The sequence below is a fragment of the Trachinotus anak genome, unplaced genomic scaffold (genome assembly GCF_046630095.1).
Source record: "Trachinotus anak isolate AG129_WGS33_773 ecotype Australia unplaced genomic scaffold, CSIRO_AGI_Tana_v1 ptg000009l, whole genome shotgun sequence".
In the NCBI taxonomy this organism is placed as follows: domain Eukaryota; kingdom Metazoa; phylum Chordata; class Actinopteri; order Carangiformes; family Carangidae; genus Trachinotus; species Trachinotus anak.
In genome coordinates, this window is record NW_027273860.1 from 6,496,082 (window position 1) to 6,522,277 (window position 26,196).

The 26,196-nt window shown below is 39.2% G+C and overlaps 3 protein-coding genes across 6 annotated transcripts in view; 1 reads left to right on the forward strand and 2 right to left on the reverse strand.

The window, feature by feature from the left end:
* Positions 1 to 3,310: 3,310 nt before the first annotated feature.
* On the reverse strand, positions 3,311 to 9,151 carry LOC139625134 (C-C chemokine receptor type 9-like). The gene is made up of 3 exons (XM_071484811.1): positions 5,839 to 9,151; positions 5,656 to 5,718; positions 3,311 to 4,738 (listed from the first exon to the last, which is right to left on the reverse strand). The coding sequence occupies exons 2-3, from the start codon at positions 5,710 to 5,712 to the stop codon at positions 3,686 to 3,688; spliced, it is 1,110 nt and encodes a 369-aa protein (XP_071340912.1). The 5' UTR covers positions 5,713 to 5,718; positions 5,839 to 9,151; the 3' UTR covers positions 3,311 to 3,685.
* A 1,683-nt stretch (positions 9,152 to 10,834) lies between these two features.
* Positions 10,835 to 25,956, reverse strand: lztfl1 (leucine zipper transcription factor-like 1). 2 transcript variants are annotated; one of them, XM_071484812.1, is made up of 10 exons: positions 25,809 to 25,956; positions 18,630 to 18,754; positions 18,277 to 18,471; positions 15,987 to 16,044; positions 15,446 to 15,517; positions 15,272 to 15,337; positions 15,101 to 15,178; positions 14,630 to 14,806; positions 14,006 to 14,109; positions 10,835 to 13,329 (listed from the first exon to the last, which is right to left on the reverse strand). In XM_071484812.1, exons 2-10 carry the CDS (start codon positions 18,704 to 18,706, stop codon positions 13,311 to 13,313), a joined length of 846 nt encoding a protein of 281 aa, XP_071340913.1. In that variant the 5' UTR covers positions 18,707 to 18,754; positions 25,809 to 25,956; the 3' UTR covers positions 10,835 to 13,310. The 2 variants fall into 2 exon arrangements, with proteins under 2 accessions (XP_071340913.1, XP_071340914.1); XM_071484813.1 differs by lacking the exon at positions 25,809 to 25,956 and adding an exon at positions 19,096 to 19,130.
* LOC139625133 (dnaJ homolog subfamily C member 13) overlaps positions 23,440 to 26,196 on the forward strand; it is a 30,722-nt gene continuing 27,965 nt past the window's right edge. For all 3 annotated transcript variants that reach the window (XM_071484810.1, XM_071484808.1, XM_071484809.1), the window contains exon 1: positions 23,440 to 23,611. The gene's annotated coding sequence lies outside the window, so the exon portion shown is untranslated. The remainder of the gene's footprint in view (positions 23,612 to 26,196) is intronic.

The following is a 26,196-nucleotide window of genomic DNA, read 5'->3' on the forward strand; positions in this document are numbered from 1 at the left end:
CTGACATGAAATGGAAACGTCTCTCATTCTGTGGGCCCGGGAGCTGAAGTGAAATATTAGCTGTGGGAGAGATGGCGGGTGATAAGAAGCTCCCTGTTTGGGCTGGAATTGTGGAGGTCCAAGTTCTATTACATTTCTTTTTACACTGTGGAGTGGTATGAAGATCCTGTTTGCCTGGATAAAAGATAGCTTTCCTTTTCCATTCCCATTCTTATGTGCATTATTTTACTTTTTTTCTTCACAATGTGCTTCAAATTTACAGATGAGCCTGACCCTAACTTTCACAATGAGCTATTTGTGACTTGTTATGGTAGAAAATGGTGCTCAAAGCCAGTGGGTCATTGTTGATACATAAGCCACGGTCCCAGAGGCTTTCTTTGGTCCCCAGAACCAGATCTCAGGCCAGCTGAAACCAGACTGCAGCCCGTTCAGTGTCAATGGGTCACATATGCTTACTCTGTCTCTCCTATTACTCATAGACTCCACCATATCCTCCCTCTATCCCTCTTCTTCTCTCTCACAAACCCCTTCATGCACACACACACACACACACACATACACAATTCCCCCTGTGCCTAAAGATGGATGGGATGTTTCCAAACCACAGGTGCTGCTCTACTTGTGAGTCTTTCACATTCTTCACAACACAGTTCAAACCTGCCCGGTTTCTTTTTTTTTCTTTTTTTTTGTAACTTTTCACTGTTTTCCCCAGCGGTGATTACTATGCTGCTTCAGAGCTGTGGGATAATGAGGAACACGGAATTTCAGTAATGAAGTATACGATCACTCTGCCTGTCTATTAGCAGCTCTTTGCAAGAACAAGACAACCCTCCTGAGCCACACAGGCCGCCACTAGATGGGGCTACTTCACTGAGACCCAACCCACAGCCTCCATCTGCTGAGCAAGCTACACCACCTTGTGGTTGAAATTACCAGCAGTCTGCAAAGTACATTTACTGAGGTACTTTCCTAAAGTACATTTTTGAGGAACTTGTACTTTCCTTGTGTATTTCCAATTTATACTAGCCTGCTAACTTCTACTCCATTACATTTAAGAGGGAAATACCTTACAAAAAAGCAATGTTTACTTGGGGTTCTTTGTCATGATTCAGGGTTAGGGTCCATCCACCAGAGAACTGTAAACTTCTCAGCTGGTTTTACCTAAATAACCATTTGAGGCCCGAAGAGGTCAAATTATCCAATCTATCACAAAAAAGCAAAGGTTGAAGAAAAGTAAAAGAAAAAAAATGAAGGCAAATTCAATTTGCTTTTCTTCTTTTCTCCCCGATTAATGATTAATGACCCCTCACCTCACAGAATAAATGGTTGAAAAGTTTTTTGCCACCCCCAAGTGATAGAAGCATGATTGCAATCTTGGCCATCTACTGAAGAAAAGAAAAAGACACAGGTTTCTTTGGTTTCTTTGCAGCAAAATGCTATCAAGTAATTGACAGGGTACAAATATGGCTGCTCCAGCCTATCTAACAGAACTGCCAGGGTACGTCAGACAAAAAAAAAGGTTGGAAACCATTGATTTAAGAGTTGTGGAAACAATTCTACCCACCAGCCCCCTGTGCAAAACAGGTGGCCTTCAAAGGAATCAGCTGTTCTTATTAAGACTCAAACTAAACTCTCTGTGAATCTGTTTTAACCATGCAAAAAATTCTAATGCAATACAAACCACATCTTGTCTTATTTGTCTTACTTACAGTAAGGTGTTACTTATGAAATGAGAACATTTTGCAATATGATATGACACATTTCTGGCTGTTTCCCCTTTATAAAGAAGCATGAGAAGCACTTCTCCCTGGTGTACTTTAGATGACCTGAGAGATCGAGGCCTGTAGATTCAAAACGATAGATTTTATATTGAGTTGACAAGCAAGAGTCAAAGCAAGGTTTGTATATGCAAATGGAATTCCCGGACTCATTCAGAATACACTAAAGCAGTGCTTGAGTGGTGATATTAGCATCAGGCAAATTCAAGACATCTGCTAAGGTCCTGGGGAACATCCACAGCAAGGCCTCAGCTCTGCAGTTAAGCAGGAACATGTTGTTATTGACTTGAGTGATGGTTTCCTGTCGTGAGAGATAGAAACATGTACAAAGGAGGAAAATAAAAAGAATGGCTCTGTGGTCTCACCTGAACTCAGCAGGTAATCTGCAGATGTGTGGAGCCAACCTCAGTGGCCACAATAACACTGAACGTTTTGTTTGTTACTTTCTATGTGTGAGACCGAAGCTAAAAAGTACTTACTGATGTTTCTCTGTTTCATCCTCCATCTCTTTTCTCTCTGTCTTTCTAAGTAACAATAGGCATACAGCAACATTTGACAGATGATGTGATATTTAAAACATCCAGCTCTAATGGGCACGTAGACGTACTGATAAATTAGTCTTTTAATTTGAAAATATGGGCTGACATGTTTGTCTTATGCCAACCTCAAACCTCAACTTTGAATCTTTGTCTGCATATTCTAATTTCAGATTTATATCAGGTTTGACACCAACAGTTTCTGTCAACAGGGGTTGTCACGAAACTGAGGATATGCAGAGCTCATCGCCCACAGCTCAGCCATCAGAGAGGGATGGAAAGCAGGCCACCAGCCCACCAGCTGGACTTGCATGGCTTTGATATTGTCAGTTTGTGGTGACACAGACTAAACCAGTAAAAATAACAACTCCTCTGCTGGATTTTGCATTGAATTTCATGCAGGCTGTCTGGCATGAGCTAAAAAGAACAATGCATCCAAGCATTCAGAGTTGCAGTTAGAAGTTGGTAAACTGAAATCCTGTGCTTTGTTGATTTGAATTGATTGTACAGGGAAGTGATACATGCCTCCCTGTCTCTCTGACTGTCTGTCTGCCACCTGTCTGAGCTACAGCCGTTGTGAGACCACTGTGGGAAACCTTGTTTGTGCCACTCTGAATGGCCTCCCGTACAAACTGTTAACATCCACTGTGAAACTGCCAAGTCATACGTAAACAGACAAGGTTGTACAGTTAAGAGCGCTGGCAGAGACAATGGCACAGACTGTCAACAGGAGATCGTCTAGTCAGACTGAAAGCAGTGTGGATTGGACTAGCCACATTCACAACTGTGTTTCCCACCACACTAGGCACGTTAGACCAGTGAAAGCACTCAAACACTTTCCCATGTATATTACATACACATAAACTGCTGATCTCATCACTGAGTCCTGCATTCGTTGGTGGTAAATACTTGAAACTGGGTGCTGCAACTCTTTCCTGCTTGTCGTTGTGCTGTGTGGACAGAATAGTCATGAAGAAAACTGCAACATCCTTCAAATTTTTTTTTTTTGTTAATTTTTAATTGTTGTTTTCTTCCTGAAAATCAAAAAAAATAATTTTTTTTATTCACTCACAGCAGCACACAACAAACATATGATGTAAAAATGCATGTCAAAATACAAACACTTTTGAAACAAACACACAAAAAAATATTATTTACACTAATATACAGTTTATACGGTAATTCCAGAAAAAAAAATTCCTGTTACTGTGAGAATATGAATATAATTAATGTAAACTCCAAAGACTTCTTTGCTTTCAAAGTTGAATATTTTATTGCTGCTCTGCTAGAAAGTAATGCATGGATAACAAAATGAAAACGTGTCTGCACTAGGCTCAACTATCAGGATTAGGATTTAAGGAAAGTGTGCATTTATATGGAAAGGGCAGGGGTGGTCTCAGTGTCTGACATCACAGAGGGACGTTTAGGAACTGCATTTGCTTTACTGTACCCTCCTTTGCCCAGACTAGTACACATCCTCACAATCCTGAGGAGGTCCTGTCTGAACCGAACTCCAATGAAGACGTAGAGGAATGGGTTCAGGCAGGCATGTGTGAATGCCAAACTCTTGGCTACCTGTCCCGCTATATCAAAATGAATGACTGTGTTACAGTCTGTGATGGTAGTATTAGCTGCCTGAGTGGCCTCCACTATCAGCAGACTATTGTAAGGCAGCTGAGAGAGGACAAACACAAACACCACAGCAAAGATGACCCGCAGGGCCTTGTGCTTTTCAAAGCTCCTGGCCTGCAGAAGTGTGCGGATGATGACTGAGTAACAGAAGAACATGACTACAAGTGGAAGACAGAAGCCCATGCAGATCTGCAGGGACAGCACCAGGATCTTGGTCCGGTTGTTTATGTTGTTCCAGTAAACCATAGTGCAGAAGGCCCGCCCACTTTGGTCTGTCTTTGTCTGAGCAAAGATGAACTCAGGGAGGGCCAGGAGAGCGGAGACAGACCATACACCCAGGCAGGCAAGTTTGCTGTAGAAGAGTCTCTGTCTCTTCAGGTTATGAGCCTTGGTCACTTCTACGATAGCAATGTAGCGGTCCACACTAATGCAGGTGAGCAAGAACATGCTGCTGAAGAAGTTGATCTTGTAGACAGCAGACACTATTTTGCAGAGACTGGCACCAAAGTCCCAGCCCTTGATGGCATCGACAGCCCAGAAGGGCAGCATGCAGAGGAAGAGGAGGTCAGCCACAGCCAGGTTTAGCAGGTACACGTCGGTCATTGTTTTCAGACGGTTGCGTACAGTGGTGTAGATCCAAACCACCATCAGGTTACCCACAGCACCAAGGAAGAAGATGATCCAGAATAGAGGTGGTTCATACTGCCCACGAAAATCCCGCACCCACTTTCTGTCACACATGCCTGGGCTTTCAGTCGGCCCTGTACCATAGTCATCATAGTCAGAAGCATCCTGGATTTAAAAACAGAAAAATAAATGATCTAATGCAGTGTTGAAGAAGGTTGCATGCAACAGATACTTTTCACTTTCTGTCAGGAATTCCTTTACTTTTTCTGTCCTTGTGTAACCCCACTTGTGAACTGCTTTCAGAGAACATAACATGTTTCTCGTGGGGATATAAAACGTATATAAAAGCGTCTGTGACGTACAAGCTAACCAAAATGAAAACAAAAAAACTGGTATCAGGTGCAGGTGTTGTGTCTGTGAGTGAAACCACACTACTGCATAACTTCCTGCTGCTGAGGGGTTAAACGATCCTGAGGGGCTCTAGGAAGGGGCCCCCGCAGCAGAACTCAGTACCCCAGATGCATCAGGTTTAGATATAGGGCAGAGATAAACAGTGGAGTCGGGGCTTTGTCTTTTCACAAACAGTGGAAAATTTGATGCTGACATGGCTTTGACTCTGACTGTGGCATTTGACTATCCTCTAGATGTGAGCTTCAGATAAATGTTGTACCTGGATCATGAAGTGCATTGAAGTGATTTACGCATTCATTAGAACCATTGAAAAACAAATAAAGGACATAAAATGCATTTAGTAAGAATCATGTGTTATGTGCACTATACTGATTTGGCATATTGAAACTCTGTCCTAAGTTTTAAGTTTTACTGGATTCTTTGAAACCATACTGAAGATACAGCAACATAAACACATGTGGAAGCTTTTTCCTGTCTGTGATGATAAAGAGTAATAGTGTCACCTCCTGTGCTCATCTCAGTCATACAGTACATTAACAAGAATGAATACATTAACACTGTCTAAATTACGCTTCATTGTTTTTCACTTGTGTCATGTCAAATAATTACTTTACTTATAATACTTATAAGTATTAACACTTAGGCTTATAAGTATTGTAAATAATACTTACAGTTTCAGTAAAACCAGTTACGGTCATAATAAAAGTTGTGATCGGCAATTCATCCATTTTTATCTACAAAGAACCAGAGGATATTATTATAAGACAATGCATCAAAACCTTATAACCTTAGATAAATAATTCATAAATATAACATGATAAAAAAAAATGTGTATAGTGCACCAAATCACTTACCCGCTCAGTGATAAAATGCAGAGAGCAGTCTCTTGGTTACAGCACAGTTTCTATCAGCTAACTCGAACAGCTCCTCCCTCTTATATAGTTTCCCCTTAACCACAAGTTACGTGATGCTGTTTGAGAGGACTCAAAGTAAATCTCCTTTATCGAACACACATACCCAGCAGGCATCAGACTGAAAGGCAGATTGTTTCAAAGTATGATCTTTGAACAATGACAACAGTGTGCCATAGTTTCACGGGGAAGCAGTGAGTTTTAGACTGCACCCAATGAACCATGGCCATCGGGTTTGAACCAAAACAACACACCTACACTCCCTCCACAGCTGATTGAGTTTCAAGGTGAAGCAGATTTTTTTGACAGATCTTGTGTTCGCAGGTGGAGCACTTAACACGAGTGATACATGAAACTCAGAACCATGAGGTGTGACTGCAGCCCAAAACTCTAGGAGGCTTTTGATGGTGAGCACTGCTGTTTTCAGTATTTTATCACTGCCAGCACGTCAGAGCCGCGAGTCTTTATGAATGCATAAGTATGGTGTGAGGAATGTTATTTTGTGAGGTTCCAACTTTCAGGGAAACAGAAATATGCCTCCGACTTCTTAGAAAAACAATATCCCTTAAAAACTTAATTGTCGGCTGGATTAGATAAATTGACAACATTTCCTTGATAGAATTCAATCTGGTTTCAAATGTTTCCTGTATACATGTAATTTCGAGGAAATAAAACCTGTTAAGGTTTAGTTTAAATTGAAAAGTTGACATGTTGGCAAATGAGATTGTTTCTTTTCTTGCTCAGGGTTAGATGAAAAGATTGATATCACTCTCATATTTGTATGGCAAATATGAAGCTGGAGCCAGAAGACAGTTAGCTTAGCATAACAGAGGCAGACAACGTCACAAAATTATTGCATCTTCGGTTTTTGCACGGATTAAACAAACAAGATGTCATGAGTTTATCGGTGTAGACTGTGTTTTTTTATATATACCTTTGGTCAGAATCAGGCTAGCCTCCCCATTCTCCCTGTTTCCAGTATTTATGCTAAGTTGAGCTAACTAGCTGCTGCCTTTAACTGATTTGAGTTTGTTTCATCAAAATCAAATTTAACTGTATGACTGGTTCATACAGTAGAGCATGTACTGCACCACTAACACATCCATTCACTAAGCACTTTATTAAGAAGACCTGCACACATGCTTATTCATGCAATTATCCAGTCAGCCAATCATGTGCCATGACACAAAGAAAAGGTCGGTCACATGGTCTTGAGTGCAAAGGGAGGAGCTGCCCAGTATTAGTATGGTGTTCCTTACAAAGTGCTTGGTGAGTGCATATTCTGTCAATTTCTGGCAAGGTAAAGAGCATTCATGTGACGTGCCCTCAGAAAAACAACTCTCTTTGAAAACAGGGAAGTGAAAAGTTAACTGGTATTACCAAAGGGAAGAAAAATCACTCGAATCTCAGCTGACCACGCTGGCTAAACATGGCAAAGTAGAAAGTCCCTGTCATACCAACCTCGTCACCTAAAGCACAAACAAAACTGATAGTGAAACACACGAACACACATCCAAAGGCCAAGCTAGTTGCTGAATAAAGTGAAACAACTACATCATCATTGTCATTACTTCATTATAAAACTGATGAAGTGACACATTCTGATCGGCAAGTCTGAGCTTAAAAAGGCAACAATGACAAGGTCTGAAAACTTTATTAGTTAGTAGGGATTTAAATCAGCTTTCTGGTTGTGTTTCCTTGTTAGTGGGTGTGTTGTGGGGCTTGTTAAGTTCTCTCTGTAGGTCACGCTTTGTTCTTAAAGTTTCACTTCACTCCGCTTCACTCATCAACATTTGATAAAGGAAGTCTGAACGCGTGGGCCATCAGGTCTTGAGATTTTTACCAATTGCCGGTTGCGTTTCTCAGTTTTGATCATAGTGTGGCTCAGGGAAATGGACTTGTCATGATATCAGTACTTTCCTTCTGGGAACAGGTTGTTGAAGAAAGTGGCAAACTGAGAGGTTTCACTCACTAACTGCCAGTGTTGACTGTATTGGTCTGATCTGTGGGCATATGAAACACAGATTGTGCAGAAAAGGGAGCAAGACATAAGCTAATGTCGTAAGTCAAAATGAAACTTTATTCATCTGTTTTTTGATTTTCAAAAATAGAAGACGAAGTTGCATCAGATCCCGAGTTGAATGCAATGATATAGTTTTGTTGAGAAGTGGTGGTTTTCACTGGATTGTGCCTTTCTAAATGCTAATTTTGACATTTCATTTTGTGTCATTTCCATAGGTGATGCATTGCAATGATGCAGATTGTTATCTTGCAGTGTGTTTGTCAACCCTGATTTTCAATGGTGCACAGAGGTGCTAAGACACCTCAGTTTTATTACACTTAACGCATTTAACTAAGCACTTATGATGTCTTCTGTCTCTTCATGTGATCCCAGAGAGACTCCATGATGTTGAGATCATGGTTCTGTGGGGGCCAGACCATCGGTTGCAGCACTCCTTGTTCTTGTTGTTGTTGAAGACAGCTCTTTGTGACTATAGCTGTATGCTTGGGGTTGCTGTCATGCTGCAGAATTTGGGAGCAATCAGAATCCTCCCTTACGGTACTGCATAATGGATAAGAATCTCTGAAGCACCTACATCTGCATCAGATGTCCATTTACTGCGCTATACGATAATTTATATTTTAAAAATACTCTTATTACAATTTGACAGCTCTCGAACTACTGGGGTTATGAGAACTAAAACGAGGCTCATAGGTGACAAACGTTTGAGATGCCATGAATTAGTCATCATCAGTATAAAATGAAGCAGGTAGTATGATTTTAGCAGTCACACCACAGCAGGGTGCTGTATAATGATGACAAACAGGAAACCTTCCAGTCTGTCTAATTAGTCAAGCATACGTCTGTGTATTACATTTGCAACTGGAGATACTGATTAAATACCATTGCTCCAATTGATTGTATGTTGAAGATTTGTCATATCAAAGAAAATTATCAACAAATCAAAACACAAAGTGAGCAGTCATTCTCCGAAAAGACTTAAAGATGCTGGTGGTATCTGTTAGTCATGATCTGTGACACTTTTACATAACAGACATAAAGTGATACTGTGCCGTTTCTGATAGCTGAAATGTGCTAACGCGCATAACCTTTGAAAGCCTTGATCGGTGCCTCCAGACTGGCGGTATATAGGCCTGTTATTCATCACAACCCACATCTGAGTGAAAAACACCAGGCAACTGATCAGGAGACAAAGCTGAGAAACCCAAGGCTGAGCCAAAGAGACACAATTGATCTGGCGAAATGTATGAAAAGATCTGTATGAAAAAAAAAAATATCAAAAAAAGTGAACCACAGACATTATATACATTTGTATTTATAGTTCATCTTAGACCTTGGTAACAGCAGTTGAAAGAAAAATCTCAATTAAAGGTCCATTTAAGCTGTTATTTATATGTTTTTCAATCATTGCAAAGACAAAATTAGCATTAACAGTTGTTTACTTGCCAGGCTTGCAGAGCTCCAGCCATCGTGTTGTGTTCATGGTTCAAGAGGTTATGATGTGCTCTCAGAGCAGCGCTACTTCTTAAGGGCAGACAGGACATTACAGAGACAGAGATAGAAATAGAGGTGAAACAAAAGGGTTGCTTTCCACTGCTGAACACCGCAGGAATGAAGTTTGATAGTGAACTGACATCGTTTCTTCTAGACTGCTAGGTAAACAGCTTTTAATGCTAACATTGGCGACGCAGCAGTAGCAAAACTTACAAATAGAGATGATAATGCCAGTCAGTCTGTCGACTGGTTGATCCACCACATTGGTTCAGGCTGAAATATCCAAACAACTATTGGGTGGATTGTCATGAAGGTTAACACAGAAAGTCAAGGTCCCATGATGAATCCTAATGACTTTTAATGAGCTTCAACTTTTCCTCAAGCACCACCATTACATAGACATTTGGGGTTTTGAATTACATATCTCATCAACATCAACTATTGGATGGATTTCCATGAAATGTTCCACTCGTGATGCATTGGAATCTTTTGTTCTAGCACTGCTGCGCTTAGGTCAGATAACCGCTAATGTGGCTATAGCCTTGTTTTCAATTACTGCAACCCCAGTTGTCTTTGGCCACTGAGGCCTACATTTTGAATCCTGAAGAAAGCTTAAAGTGAAACAATAGCACAGGTAAAGTCATAAGTGTGTTACACAGCTCAATCTATCCAAAGTCATTAACCATCATAAGTTGCCAGATCAAGTAAAAAATATAGCAGCAAAACCACTGAGTGTGCTAAACTAGACAAGGGTGAATTTTATTGCCAATTTGTGAGGGGAAGAAGGTGTTGTCTCTTCCTTCAAAAGTTACATGGTGTCACTTTCAGTAAATATATACTGTAGCCTGTCTGCTTTCTTTGAAAAGTTGTGTGATAAAAATACTGAGGGAAATATTCAAACCCAAGACAGCAACCTTTTGACCACACAGTATGCATTTCTAATGAAGGACTGAAACGGTAAAGCTATTTGGTATTCTGCTAAAAATCACACCATCACTGTTTTTAAACGTCATACTGTACTCTGGGCATCAGCTTATATTCACAAATGTGCGTAACTTCTCACACACAAACGCTTGCTTGATGATTCTGAAGAAAAGACAAACAACAGAAGCTTTTGTCTCGCTATTGAAACTAAGAAAACCCCTTTGATGCTGCGTCAAAGGGAACAGGAAGTTACTGTGATTGGGTACATCAATCCGACAGTATTAAGATTTTGCCCCATGTCGGGAAGTACTATCACTCTTGCATGTTACATTGAGCTTGGAACCGAGACAAGTCACCACTTCCTGTGTACCTGCTTGCTGTGATTTATTCATGCACTGATAGACAGCTCAGTTCAGCATTTGCATCCTATCTGAAATTGTCTTCCCAGGGCAGTTACCTTTCAGCTGCTACTAAGGAAACAGATGCACGTACTCAAGTATAAATGTGCACATTGATTTTTATTTTGGTGTAGAAACAAACAAGAGGAAGGACATTGTTGTGGTGTCATTTTCTCCCTGCCCCCTTTTTTTTCTGCACCTATAGGAGGGAAGGATCGTCGTGTGTACAACTCGTGCACATGGCACAAAACCAACACAAGTTGAAGTCAGGGCAGACTGTGGCTTGAAGAGTTTCACTCAAAACAACAGTGGGGGGTTGGGGGTGTTAACTAACTGACTGGTGACCACTTTGGTTCTTACTCTGCCACTATCTCAATTCACTTTGGTAAACACAGACAAAGCAAAAACAAGATCTTTTTTAAGCTTTTAAAAGTGTTGAATTGACAACAAAAAATAATTTTTACAGAACAACGCAATTAAAGGCTAAACTACATACAATAACTTAAATGACTAAACAAAGCATAAAAATAAAAATAAACAGGAAAAAACTTCAATAGCATTAAACTATACAGAACCAATTAACATACCATCACAAGAGCTCTACTTACTGTAGTAAAAATGTATGCAGCTTCTCCTGATGGCCTAGGCTTTGTCTGTCCTGACACATAAAAATTTAAATTTAACATAACTTTACTGTGTCCTGGTGGGGCCAGCATGCTATATCTCCAGTCTATTTGTCTTATTGCATGTCATCCCCCTTCTTCTCTCTCTGCACTTCCCATCTAGTAAAGGTTTAAAAACTGGCATGAAATATATCTTACCTTAAGTTTGTCACAAATTTCTCCCTGTGTGTGTGAACACACTGCTCATAGTCTACTCCATGCTGTCTGCATCCATCCTAGTCAGGATGATTGAGATATAATCCTCAGTCCTAATGAGGATGTGCAGCATTTCAACTTGCACTACCTCTTTATTAACTTCGGCCTCTGAGCTCTGGTCAGTCTAGTCAAGCAGTAATGACAAAAAGGTTGTTTAGAAAAAAAATTAAAAAGAGAGACAGGAGTATTCACAGATGTACTGGTCTACAAAATCACACAGTGGTTGAAGCTGTACCATCAGCTTTAATTGGATAACAGCTCATCATAATCCTCTTCTGAACCAACACACTCTCATGTACTTGCATGTTATTAGTAAAATGGAGCGATCAGAGGCCGCTTAAAGCCTTTCAGATTGTACACTCCTGTGTTATCTATCTTATCTGAGAATTAATTAATTTGTCTATGTCCTGTGTATTATTGTAGTAAATATTGTAGTTTTATTGTTATAAAAGTGTCTGAGCAGCCTGGAGTCTTTCCCAGGATGCAATGGGCCAGAGGAGGGAGACACCCTGGGCAAGTTCGCTGTCATATTTACTGTGACATTTTTTATAAGGCCTGAGCTTTTTTGAAGAATGATGTTGTTTATAGGTTATTTTACAACATATATGTAATATCACTTGAATTTCATGATTAAATATACCCTAAACTTAAAGCAAAAAATTTAAAACAATATGACAATGACCACCTACAATGACAACACATATATTTGGTAACAGCTTTTATTACCCCATACTTGACACAATACAAACAAATGCACATCTAGTGTAATATAGGGTAGATGTTTCATACTCTACAAGAGTATTACTTCATGAACATCATGTATATATATATTTTTTTTCTCTTACACTCCATCACCCACAGCAATACGAAAAGTACACAGTTAAAGATTCCAGACAAAAATATTCTATGCCCTTTGTTTGGGGAAGTAGGGAAATCAATCTAGGTCACTATCCATGTCATTCAATATGCAAGAGCAGAAAAAAAAAATGCAAGAAATTTCGTATAGTTTCAATAATCAGACTTTCACAGAATGTCAGATCATAGTTAATAACTTTGGAAAATCCTGTTAAATGTTTAGTGAAATAAAAATGAACGTTAGAGCGCCCTCAAAGGGTCAGGAAGCATTACTCTGAAGCTGGGGTTGAAACTCTCAATAATAGATTGGATTTTGACTACAAAAAGGGCTGCTAAAATTAAGACTGATCAGCGAAATATCAATTACCAATAACCCAATTCTAATAAGCTAAACATTACCCATAACCATGTGATAAATAAGACTGCAAAGCTTTAGACAGTATATGTCCGTCCAGTTCAGAAAATGGACAAGGCCTCTTTAAACAGGGACATGATAGTACTTGCATAGAGCACTGAGGGAAGTCTGCTAGCTACTGTGAGTGAGCTCCAAATTGAGCTGTAGAAAAAAAGCACAGCTGGAGAAGGCTATCATTTGTTTCTATTTCACTTGTGTATTCAGTTGTGTGTACTGTCAACTTCCCTGCTCCCGCTTTTTAGTGAAGCCAATAACTACTGAAGATTCCAGATAAAGCATGAATAAACAATTCCTCATGGAAGTGCTGTTTTCTGTTTCTCTTGTCTTACAGCAGTGAAACTGGTGGTTTCTTGTCCAAACCACAGTCATAAATGTTGGTCCTGTCTTACCCTCTGGACATCTGTTTAACCAGCTGTCTTAGATGGAACTCATTCACTGGGCTCATATCTGAAACAGACAGGCAGTACAAATCTGATATTAGACAAAAATCTTAATCTGAAAGCCAATTTCAGGAGTAAAAAAAAAAGAAACAGAACAAATAATTATTCAATTTAAAGAGCCATACCAGTGTTTTGAATTGGAAATGTTTGCACTATTTTATCCTTATACCTATAATGCCAAATGCATCAAATTTAATACAAGCATTTCTGAGACCTGTTGCATCACCTTATGGTAAAAACTTCACTCAAAACCCTCTTGTATCCAATCTGATACTTGTCTTCCAACCCCTGGTGGATACCTTTATCACTACAACAATTCAAACACAGTACATGGGACAATCCAAGTTGGCCACTTTAAGATAGTTCCCAACTCACTGGATCAAGGTAAAGAAAATTATGATTTTTACGATTTTCCAGTAACATTTTCTTTGAAATTTTTAGTAATATTCTAACATGAACATTTAATCTGTTGAAGCAAGTTATAATTACAGAATTATTTGCATTTTAGTATGCAGTAAAATCATGTATAAAATTTGGAAAAACCTATATGCAAATAATTTTTTGTAATGTTTTTTTTCAAATTTTGTGAAAGGGCCAAATAAAGGTTCCAGATTCAAGAAATCAGAACTTTCTGTCCATTATTTCTGGGGTCAGGCATTACAGGGTTATTGCTGAATGCTCACCTCTGCAGTCGTTTTCTGATTTCTTTGATCTGCTCATTTTTCTTGGTCAGGATCTCCTTCATGTTGCGATAGGCTGCAGTTTGCTGGAACTTCTTCTCCAACTCCTGCACACCACACACATACAGTATATAAACACATGAAAATGGTGCAGAAGCTGAATGCACCCATACTGAAAACTGGCCAGTATAACAAGCACCTGTTATTGACTTATTGTTTGGTTTTTGGTAGGCTCTTGACTATATGACCAACAATCTAGTGGAAGTCTTGACAAAAACACCCATAAGATATCTATATATATCTATATTGAAAGTTGAAATCATCAGGGCAGTGTGGGTGTGGTGTCATCAGATTTGACTGACACAGTGGCCTGGAAACATAAGCAAACAACTGATGAATCAAATTTAGCAAAATTCTCATTGGTGCACAGAAGTATGTCACATCATCTTTAACCAACTGAGCCCTGCCCACTTCACACTAGAAAACACAAATACTCAAACCACTCAGAGGATATAACTGTTTAGCTTTAGCAGCATGGTAAGAAACTACTTGAGAAAATAGGTTTTCAGGGCATTCAGTTTCAGACAATGGTTACTGTCAGTTGTGGTTAAGACCACAGTGATGTACCTTCTCTGCCAAGGCCAGCTGCTCCTGCACTCGAAGTAGCTCGTGTTTGGAAGAGATCAGGTTCTCCTGCAGATCCTTCTGGGAGGCAGCATTGGCGCTGAGAGACCTTTCATAGTCCTCTTTCAGAGCTGCCACTGTGTCCTCTAGACTGCTGATCTCCTGGGATTGAGCAGCAAGCTTAAAGGAAAAAGTAAAACAACATATGAGTTCAGGTGGAATGAATGGCAACCATTGCTATTACATGTTTATGCTAGAGAATGGACCTCTATTCCTACTGTGGCAAACAAAAGTCACACCTTGATCAGCTGGATACATACCATTTCAGATCCAAGTTAGCAGATAGAAGCACAATGACAGCAAGTGTTCAGATGCAATACGATGATAACTAAAGAGTTAAAAAAATAAAAGTGGCAAAATGGAAAGAAAAGTCAAAATGTCACAAACGATGGTGATATTACTGAGGAACAGTACCTGCTGGTCACCCTGCACCCTCTGCAGGTCTTTCAGAGCTCTCTCTGCCTTGGTTTTCTCATCTAGTGCGCTCATGGCCTAAAACAATCAATCAGCGCATGAGGTTAAAAATGTAAATAAGAAGGCTGAAACATGAATTCTGCTTAAAAAATACATGACTCAGTTTTATACCTGGGATTCTAAAGTCCGCAGCCTGGCTTTCAGTTTATTGTTTTCTTCCTGTAGTCTCGTGATCTCCTGAAGAAATGTTTAACATAGATCAGCGTGAGTGTATGAACCTGACAATGACGGCCCAACTTTCTGCAACTAATCAGTACACATAATCCATGCAATATGTTTCTTCACCTTGTTCAGAAGTTCAGACACCCCACCTTCATTCAGTGGTGCTAACTTGGGTTTGGTTGTTTCCTGGTTTATCTGGTAATAAAGTAAAAAGATGAACTGAAACACTGGCAGGATAGTTTTTATTTAAAAATATAAAACACATTGGATATGCTTGCTATACACACAGTTTCTATATCTGCTAGGCTTGCTTTTCTTAGAAATGCAAAGATGACTAGTGTCTACCTGTCTAGAAAGGTGCTAAGAGCCAATTCCATGAAAGAGTGATGTATTGCCTTACAAAGCTGATTTGTTTTTCTTGTTTAATGTGCTGCAAAACCACGTCAGCTTCAGTGATGTGTGACTTCTTAACCACATGGCTACGTGTCATGGACAGGTGGCCTGACATAAAACTACTGAAAACACACAGGAGTGTTGCACTGCTCTCTAGTTACTGTATTCTATGTGGGTGTAAATATGCTTTGAACACATGATTAATGACGACTAGATTTAGGGTAATGTTTTTTTAAGGCCTACATATGACAGAGCTGCACAGCGCACTCACCTTATCAGTGGTTTTAAAATCAGTCTTCTCAAATTCAGCCACCTGTTCTAACAGCTCCCTGTACAGGTAGAGAGGAGCAAAGAATTGGATGGCAGAATAATGAAGAAAAGAAGAGAGAAAATATTGTCTTCATTTTTTGAGACTGAATTAAACATTTGTCTATAAAATAGAAAGTATGTAACGTTAACATTATTGATCTGATAATCACTTTCAGCAACTGTCAGCTTGTCACCGCAATGTTGTTGTTTTTTTGATGGCAATAATCTAGTATTTGACGGTTGTGAATGTTTGGCAAGGGAAATAAACACCCTTGTTTTAGATGGCAGTTTAACACATAAACTATAAGATATATGCCTGTGGTAAACAGATCTGCTCTCTGGGAGGCTTAAATGTGGTTTTTAAAAAGCAGCTGAACACACGTAGACATGGGGCGTATTCCTCTCTTTAAACACTGTATCAGTCACGTAGGACTGAGCTCTGCACAAACTAAAAAAGCTTGAGAGTTTCTTTATCCGCCCACCATGTGCATATTACAAACAAACCAACTTTTCCAAAACACAGAGTTTTAATGAGGTGAAAGGTTCCAGAGGTCAAAAGTTACATGAAGTTCACCTGAATGGAGGACAAGGAGTACATTCAAACCTGTGCATGTTCTATTTTTGACTTTTTGCTCCAAAACTGAAAATTATCAGATAACGTGGTATATGTGAACAGGGAAAAGCCTTGTTTCATCCATCGCACTGGCAAAAAGAGGAACAGGATGACGTGTTTAGTTTGACTTTCAAATGTCTTTTTCACAGCTGACATGTGAACAGCTCAGTTCAACTTTAATTTTAGAACAATTGTTCCGTGAGAGTTATTGTTCATCTATAGAACAACCCCTGTACTCTGAGAGCGGACTATATTTGCGCCAACAAGCCCTACTTTCTTGGCCAAAATATCAAAGGTGCAAAGTACATTCTGACAACAACTCAAATGTGGTTTATCATTGTACACACTGGTGTCACATGCACATGCCCACATTGTTCTATGTTCAGGCTTGTGACATGAAAAAAAAAACACCCTTGGCATTCTTGCTTACAAACAATAGCAGGGATGGCCTTTTGGGTTTAATTTTACCACATGGCAACAAACCAATGACACTTCATGTGATCACATATGTAAATAGTAACTTCATAATTTTTTTTCTATTTCTATTCTATTGAAACACTGATAAATTTTAAGAGTTTAAGATGTAGTTCACCCAGATCGCAGAACACATTTTTTTCATTCACCCCTTGTGGTACCCAGCCATAGTTTTACTTTTAGTTCTAAACATTTTGACAGTTCTGTTGTTGTTGTAACTTCTGTACTTCTATATCAAAGCTGACAACAGTTAGTTCTTTAAGCAATGTCCTGGTTACTCAAGATAACACACAGATCTAACTATCAGTAGCTGTCATGAAGAACAGCTTCCTTGCAAAGGTAGAGAAAAACTTCACTGTAGTAAGGTCTGCAAATTATCTTTAAAAACAGGGACATTGTTTCTGGGGCGACACATTGCAATTATATATTTTATATTTATAATTCTTTTTTTTTCTTTTTTTTTTATCTTTTAGATCCAGTATTAAACTTAAAGCAGAAAGCAGGCAAGTCTTATTGGTGGATCTCTGCAAATTATCTGCATGGTTCAATACCATTAGGGATGAGTAAGTATGTTATTGTGTAATTTGGGTGACCTGGCCATAAAATGTAGTGAGAAGATAGCAGAATTTGTGCTTTTCAGTCTAACTGAACTTCACAGAGAAAAGAAAACCACTGAAATGGAAAAAAAGGTTAAATTTGCAGTGTATGCAAGTGTAGCTTGGCAATGACCTTTTAGCCTGGCACATAACATGCAACAGATCTAAATCTAAACACTACTGAGAAGGAAGTTGTCTATGGTACAAAGTAGAGTAGCTTTTCCCATGAACATGAAAGTGTATTATGTGTTTAGAGGCCTAGTGCAGCTGTTACACTGCTGTGCTGTACTTTTTCTTTAAAACATTTTTACAGTAAATTTAATTATTATCTTAATTGCATCAGAGTCCACAAAAACCAGAGAGTGTGTTGATTTATGCACACAAGTTTCGGCCATAAATATCTTGACTTTGCTCTATATTCCATAATATATTAATAAGAAAAACCTTTGTACTCCTGTGGGAACAGGCATGCCTATGTTACCCCCTGTCAAATGCTTGATGAATGTTTTTAGGTTTTGAACTCAGTAATTAACAGGAAACCTCACGCTGGTTCCTTCTTCATTGCTCACCTGTTCTCTAGTTCTGAGATATCACTCTGCAGTCGGAGGTAAAACTTCTCAGCCTGGGAGAAGAGCTGCCTGAGCAGCAGCACATTGGTGTGGGCTGTGTTGATGAGCTCCATCTCCACCTCCCCACGCACCACTGCCTGCAGCCCATCCAGCATCTCCCTCACCTCATCTACTGTGAAGGTTTCATCCACTAGCCTTCAGGGAGAGAGATGCACACCCAAACACACACATTACAGAGCCATCTGAACTGTGTGATATTTTGGTTATACAGAATGTGAGTCTGAAGTTAAGTGAGTTAAAGCTGAATGTACATACAAACAATAACACCAAAAAACTTAAGTATTACCAATCACCTGCTATCTTTCAGTTCCTCAAAGCATGAGTCAATAGTCTTCAGCCTCAGGACCCTCTTTGAACGTGCAAATCGCATATAGTTGATGACTTCATTCTGATGGTGTTCATTAAACCCAAATTCAGCCTACGTAGAGACAAAAGGCAAGAAATTAGTCACAGAGCTAGCCAACAAAAATAGAATTTGCATTTAGAGACGGCGAAAGATTATAATAGCAACCACACCTAGCTGATCAGCTAACTTGAACAGGATTTCCCCCTGCTAATATGTGACAGGGCCTATCCACATGAGCCTGCACACATAGTGTGAAGTGCTTGCTATCTGTGTCTAACTTTACTCGTCTCTGAATGCAGACCGTGCACCATGTTTAGAAAGCAGAGGTAACGGTAAATATTTAGCATGCTAACTTCGAAGAGCAAACAGGTGGCCTGGCTACCGATAAACAGCAAATCATAGCAGCTACTCACCATGGTGGCTGTGCAGCTAACGTTAACGCAACAGAAGAAGTTAGCTAGCTTGTAGACTGTGCTGATCCAACAGAAAAATGGATGTTTCAGTCGCTAATTTAGGCCACGCAATGAGCAGACTACAAGCTAAATGTAATATAGTGGAATTAAGGGTTCAAGTAAACACAAGTAAACTTAAAGTTCAACTCGATGAAGATGCTGACGTTAAACGGAGATTATATCATGGCTATAAGATTATCTGGCAGCTTGGCTAGCCTAGCTACACAGCTAGTGTTTGCCTTGAGAATGCCTTGGTAACAGAGAATAGCGTCATTACCTTGGTTACTAGAGGTGCGTTCAACGGCGCTATGTACAACACAAACATTACAAAAACAAAACGTTATATAGACGTATTACTACTATAATATAATATTATATTAATGCAACAAATATAACAAACACATTTAAAAGTAGTTTGTTTTAAACTTTCATATGTTGTGTACGATGCACATTTTTATTTGTGTAATATGAAAGCATTCACAGTTGGTTTGTAAAGAGCTGAGTTGCTTTGAGCCAAATTGCAATGTTGTGATTTTTATTATTCTTGTCTACAGGTTTGATGTATTTTAGCTTATTTTTATATTGTATTTTGTTTAACTCTTTAAAATCCTACTTAAATGTATTTTTATATTGTCCTTTTATGTATATTGTCCTTTTATATTTCCTTTTTATATTATTTTCTTAATCCCTTTCATATCTTGCTAAGATCTAAGTTTCTTTATCAACTCAGATCTCCTTCCTGTTTACTCATGTCAGTCTTGTAAAAGTTCATTAGTTAAATACAGCCATAGTTCATGTGCTTTGTCACTCTGAAAAGGGTATTTATTCATGTATTGTAATGTCTACATCACCCTATACCATGTAATTTCTCAAGACTTTTAGGTTGCAGTCTATAGATGCTGGAGGGCTAAGATCATTTAACTTAGCATTAGATGGCAGTATTGAGCTAGAGATGAGTACAAGTTCTGCAGTACTGCCATCTCTAGCTCAACACTGCCATTTAACTTAGCATTAGATGGTAGAATGGAGCTAGAGATGAGTACAAGTCTTGGTACAGACTTGTACTGAAAGTATCTTCACTCCTTCACTTACATGTATATCACACATTTACATGCTTTTGCAACTGGCCCTGCTGCAGGGCTAGTCACAGGAAAGCCAAGCATACAGCTACAGAAAGGCCTAGCAGTCTATAGTAGGCTATATATTACACTCTTTTGAAGGACTATGAAATCTTGTTGTGGTATACTGTGATGTTTTTTTTAACATCTTCCCTGTAGGTAGCCTACAAGGGTAAGGTAAGGTTATGTGGAAGTGATCATGAGCCCAGTGCTTTGGAAATAATTGTAGTAAACATGATAGCAAAAAAAAAAAAAAAAAACAAAAAAAAAAAAACAGGTTTTCTTTATACTTCAATTATGCAGAAAGCTGCTGCTAGAAGAATAGATCTTATGTCCTGACTGAGTTTAGACTTAATTTTACATTGTACTGGCATTTAGTAGATAAGATCTTTCTATTTTTAAATTTAAATTGACTTATTTAAAGTACAGGTTAAACCACATTACTGTTACTACATATTTATTATGGCGTCATTACTCCAAGCAGAGCAGTAAACAATGTTTGTTTTCACTTTGCTTTGTGTTCTCCCTCCATAAATACACTGATGTACACTATACTATATATCCTATTACATACTAACAGATTCAGGTTCAATTGTTACATAGAGAAGCTTTTAGGTTGAGATGGCAAAATCAAGCTACTGGTCAAAACAAGATGACCTATGTCATTGCATCATTCAGTCACATAAAGCCATTGCCATTATGTTTCGTAGTCTCACTGTTTTTCTCCTTCACTTGTACTTTTACACTTTTCATTGCTGATCATGTAGCACCTGTATCTCTCTTTATTCTTGATGGCAGTTAATGCCTCCAAACAACAGACTGGTTTTTAGTATTCTTTGAATGCATGTATCAGTTGATCAACAGACGGGACTCAACATGGCTACCTCTTTGTCAGTTAAACTCATTTGACTCCGTGTGAACCAAATAAAAACTTCATAAATGTAGCACCGTCTCCTTATCTTCTGTCACTGAAGTCTAAAAGAGATCACTATCCATTTTGTTTAGGAGGATCCTTACAAGAAGGAAATTTTTTTTTCCCCCTCATGTCTCTCTAGCAGTAATTGAATTAGACTAACGGGCAGCGCATGGTTGGTCACCTAATCAGATGCCTCATAACGTGACCACTCTGTGCTGTCCTGCTCAAGTTCACTGTGCAACATCAGTCAGTCACAGAGGCCAAGATGTTTCCCCTCTACCTTCAGTCGCGGTGAGTCACTTCCAGTTTGAGACAGGGAATAGAAACCACTTGTTTAAAACCATGTTCAGTAGGGGTCTTTTGTGAGAGTTGGGGTTGCTGTTCTATGGCAGTCAGTCAGACCACGGTGGTTACTTTTCATTATTCACATGTTTTAGCTCTTTTGACAGATTCAAAATTTGTGGATGTTGATGCTCAGCAGCTGGTCTACTACTACTACTGAACTACTACTGAACTACTTTAGCAAATTGTCAAAGAAATTTAATTATATAAAAATGTGGGTCATTGGTTAGCAAAGGAATGCAAAGAAAATGAAGTAGTAGCACAAAAATGTACCGTATAATCAACAATTAAACAATAAAAGCAGTAGAAACAATAAAACTATTGTTATGAGTCATACAAACATATTCAGCTGATATACTCATTTAATATTAACTCTTGTAGTTAGAAGGGTTGGAAAGAGTTGAAAGAAGAGAGTTTAAAATTATTCATATGAACTGTAATTTGCATGTTACAGAGTTACAGCAACTAATGGTTTCAGTTGCGGTTTAACACACTCTTTACATACTAATTATCTATATGTGGTACATACTTCTGTCAGTTATTAGCTTCAGGCACTCAAGGATGGTGCTCAGTGGCTGACTTTGATTATTTTTTTGTCACATTTGTTTGTATGTTTGTGTGTGTGTGTGTGTGTGTGTGTGTGTGTGTGTGTGTGTGTGTGTGTGTGTGTGTATATGTTTTTTTCACCTCTTCTGGACCTTTTCTGGTATAAACACTCACTTTGTTGCGATTAGCAGAGCTCATGGGGACCAAGCCTGGTCCTAATGAGGTCAAATGTCATTTCTGTGGTTCTGGTTAGGGTTAGTCTGTTCACAATGAATGAAAGTCAGTGCAATGTCCTTCCAAGAATAGCTGGACTAACTTGTGTGTGTGCATGTGGTAAGGGGTTACAGTTAGACGTAAGCAGTTAGGTGTGTGTGCTCATTGTTTTTATGTCCTGGCTGGTTTCAGTCTTCATGTCGGCCTAATGGTGCTAAACCTGATGAATACCGCAGCCTGAACTTGGGTTATGGTGCATTGATGGGTCATTATCCCTAGAGGGCACACATGTCCTATTTAATCCAAGTGTAAAAATGAACAAAATGAATTACCCTTTGCACATTCTTTAAACTCCTATAACATATCAAGAAAGAAAATATGCAGTGAGAGGTAAATAGAGGAATAGATAAGAAAAATTAGTGTAACCTAGTCTCTGGTTCTTTAGGTTCAGTTAACCAAGTCCATTTTAGCAAGGTGACAGTCAAAATTAGATTATTGTGAATATTAGTCAATATTTTGACTCTTTGTTAAATGGAAAATGTATTCTGCGTGGTAGTGGTAGTGGTGGAGTAAGTATTCAGATCCTTTGCCTAAATACTAAATACTGGACTATTCCTAAAACATGTTACAAAAGTAAGAGGGTGTAAGTATAATCAGACAAATGTATCAAATTATCAAAATTAAAAGTGCTCAATGCAGTAAAATGGCCATGATGACTGTTATACTCTTACATATCATTACATATCATTACTCATGCATCACTGTAAAAGCAGAATTTCACTCTTGTAGTTGCCTGAGAGTTGATTTTTAACTATTCTGTACAGGAGTTGGTCACTAAAATTAATTAATAAGAACCTCAAATTTGTGCTATGTATAGCATTTGTGCAAATGTACTGTGTTATATTCCACCGCTGCTGTCCTTATATCTTCACTTTTTCAATTGTTACTTTCAATTTTGCCCAAATGGCAACTAATACTTATGCTGTTAAACGCGTTCCCCAGCAGACAGTGTAAACTGTTCCGAGATCGGTTTTAGCTATATTCATCAATTCAAACACCACAGAAACTGATGGAAAACTGATCTCGAGTCGGGTATCTCGATAATTCCGGGTCTGGACAAGCCAATCAGCTGACAGCCGCATGACAGGCAGGCCTCACGCATGCGCAGGAGCACACTTTTGGTATCAGGAATATGGCAGCGTCCTGATCCCTGTTGGGGGGAATACGGCGTAACTGAGCACCTTCAGCATCAGAGTGGGAAACTGAGAAGTACCGGCCGCACTCAGAGGAGGGTGGGGGGCTGAGGGACGGCTACGAATAACACCCATTTGCGATTTTACAGGTAAACGCACACGTTAGCACCTGCCACTCTCTTCAAGCCATCTTCTCCATGTTTGCTTGATTGAACCCCGCTGCTAATGCGGCTAGCTTAGCTTCTCCACAAAACCTGAGTGATGTGCTAGTTAGCCGCTAGCTTTTGGCCAAGCCAGCATTAGCCTGCCACAGCCCCTTTTTTTTCTGCATTTGGCAAACAAATGCTGACAACAAACGTGTCTGCGGCTGTCTGTGGTTATATTAAAGTGGAGCAGCACTGTCGACATCGCTTAAACTGTGCTGTCGTGCTTGTTTTTAGCCAGATAGTTAACCGCGTAGGCCTGCTGCAATGAAGTAGTTTGGCTAGCTGCTTGAGAGCCAGGTAACGTTAATGCTTCTTGTCATGGATTTAGTTGACAGATCGGGAGGCAGCGCACATCCTCAAATGGATTTAAGAATCACCGTTTGCTATTTTGACGCTTTTGGTGTAATTTCTATGTTTATACCTGCAGTCGTGTGTAGAAAAAAAAAAAGGCAAGTGTGTGGTATTTTGAAAGCGAGTCGTTCATGCATTTCAATTACAGCCACAAGAGATGGAGTGTGAAGTTTCGGGGGGTTGAGAGTTCCTGTCTTGCTGGAGAGATTGCTTCATATAATTGGCAAATGAAGAGGGACATTGCAACATATCTTCAGCACAGAAAAAAAGCTTTAAAGGAGAAAACGACCTTGCAGAAACCAGAATATTATTATTATTCTCGTTTTGTTTTTGGCTTTGATGAAGTTCATGTGTGATTCTGAATGTCCAGATGCCCCCTGTAGATCTGCTCAGTCTATTTTACTTTTATTGCACTGCCAGTTCACTTATGTTAATAGCTTTATGTTCAACATAATTTTAATTGGCAATGTAAAAATGGGTACAACCATATAATGATGTAATAGCACATGACAGGTTGACCCTTGTACCCACACTTTTCTTATTCTTCTATACTTTTTAAAAGGAAACAGGTGATCTAACTTTTTTGTCAAACAGCTGTGAGAAACAGGGTGCAAATTAGATTTAGACCAAAGAAACAGGCAGAGCAAAAGACATGTTTGCACAGTATTAAGAGTTAACTGCCATGACACACATTACCCTTGGCTGTAGACTAGTTAATTGGGGTCTAGCCAGTATTATGCAGTCTGTTACAGTTTGTTTTGCAGTTGTTCAGATAGGTCCCATTGAGAGGTTTGAAATAATCCTTTAAGCAGAGAGCAAGAGCAGTATATACTGTCGGATTGTGCCCACTGCACACAACCATCCACATAACAACAACTAGTTATATAGCATCAAAAATTTTTGTTAAGTTTTAAAAAGTTGTGAGACCTGTCTGGAACAAGTTACTAAGTAAATGTGTGCTTTGCTTTGGGCCGCGTTCCAGTTATAGTTACTTCACTGTACTCCTGTTGACTTTTTTTTTTTCCCCAAGGATAGCCCATGAATAATTTCCTATTGATCTGCATACAGGCAGGGGAAGAGCTGGGAGGGGTAATCACATGACCCAGTCCTGGAAGCTGCCCTAATCTTTTTTTACACTCATCACAGTAATATAATAAAAACTGCACTGCCCTCTTTTAAAGCAGCAAAGAGCATGCTGTTCTCTGCTTGCTGCTAACACATTATATTGTGCCCTCCATCAGCCCTCTCGCTTTGTAATCATTATGCAGCTCCATGAATGCATGTTTGAAAAAAAAAAAAAAGGTTGATACAAAACTTGGCCCCGGACTGTTCCTTGCACTTTTGTTTCTCCAACACAGGCGTCAATTATTGAGATACTGAAACTGGCTCCCTTTCTTTTTTTCTTTTTTTTTAAAAGGTTCTTTCTTTTCTTTTTTTTAAAGGCCCAGTGTTATAGCACTTGAAACTAGCCTATTTTTCTGTCCCACTCTCTTTGAACACCAGACACTTCCATCATGTGAACCTATTTTTCTGCTCCCTGTTTCATTTGCACGCTGAAATGGAGAGGAAGGAAAACTGGAGTCAGATTTTTCCAGGATCCTGGCAGAGTGCTGACACAGGTTCCCCTTGTCACAGTGCAGCTGCCGTTAAATTACTGCACTAAGGATAGGAGAGACAGTTATTCCCTTCCTTTTTCTCTATTATGCTCTTTTTTGCCTTTATCTCTGATTGGTTTAAAACAATCTGTCACAAAGTATTACACTTAACCATCCCAAGAGTTTTTGCCTACCTTTAAGGAAGCTCCTCCGATTTATTGACATTAAAATGGATCCAAGTTAATCTGTTGTCCAGGTTTGACAGCATTTAGCTGTCTTAAAGTAAAATTACAATGATTTTTCACTTTCAAATTACTCACCAGAGAAATACACTAAGACAAGCCTGTGTTTATCTAAAGGGGATCAATAAGCTACACAGGCTTTGCACCAGACTTTATTGACACATGCTCAGCTGGCTCACTGTTGTGTTGTTTTTGTGCCTATGATATCAACATGGAGCGGAAGACCTTTACTTCTTCTCTCTTTTTGCTGAGCATACTGTATCCCACACGTTCCTTTTCAAACTGAGCTTTCAAAACTGCGGCCACGAAGGAGAGAATGTGGGTATCAAAGAGGAGAGGG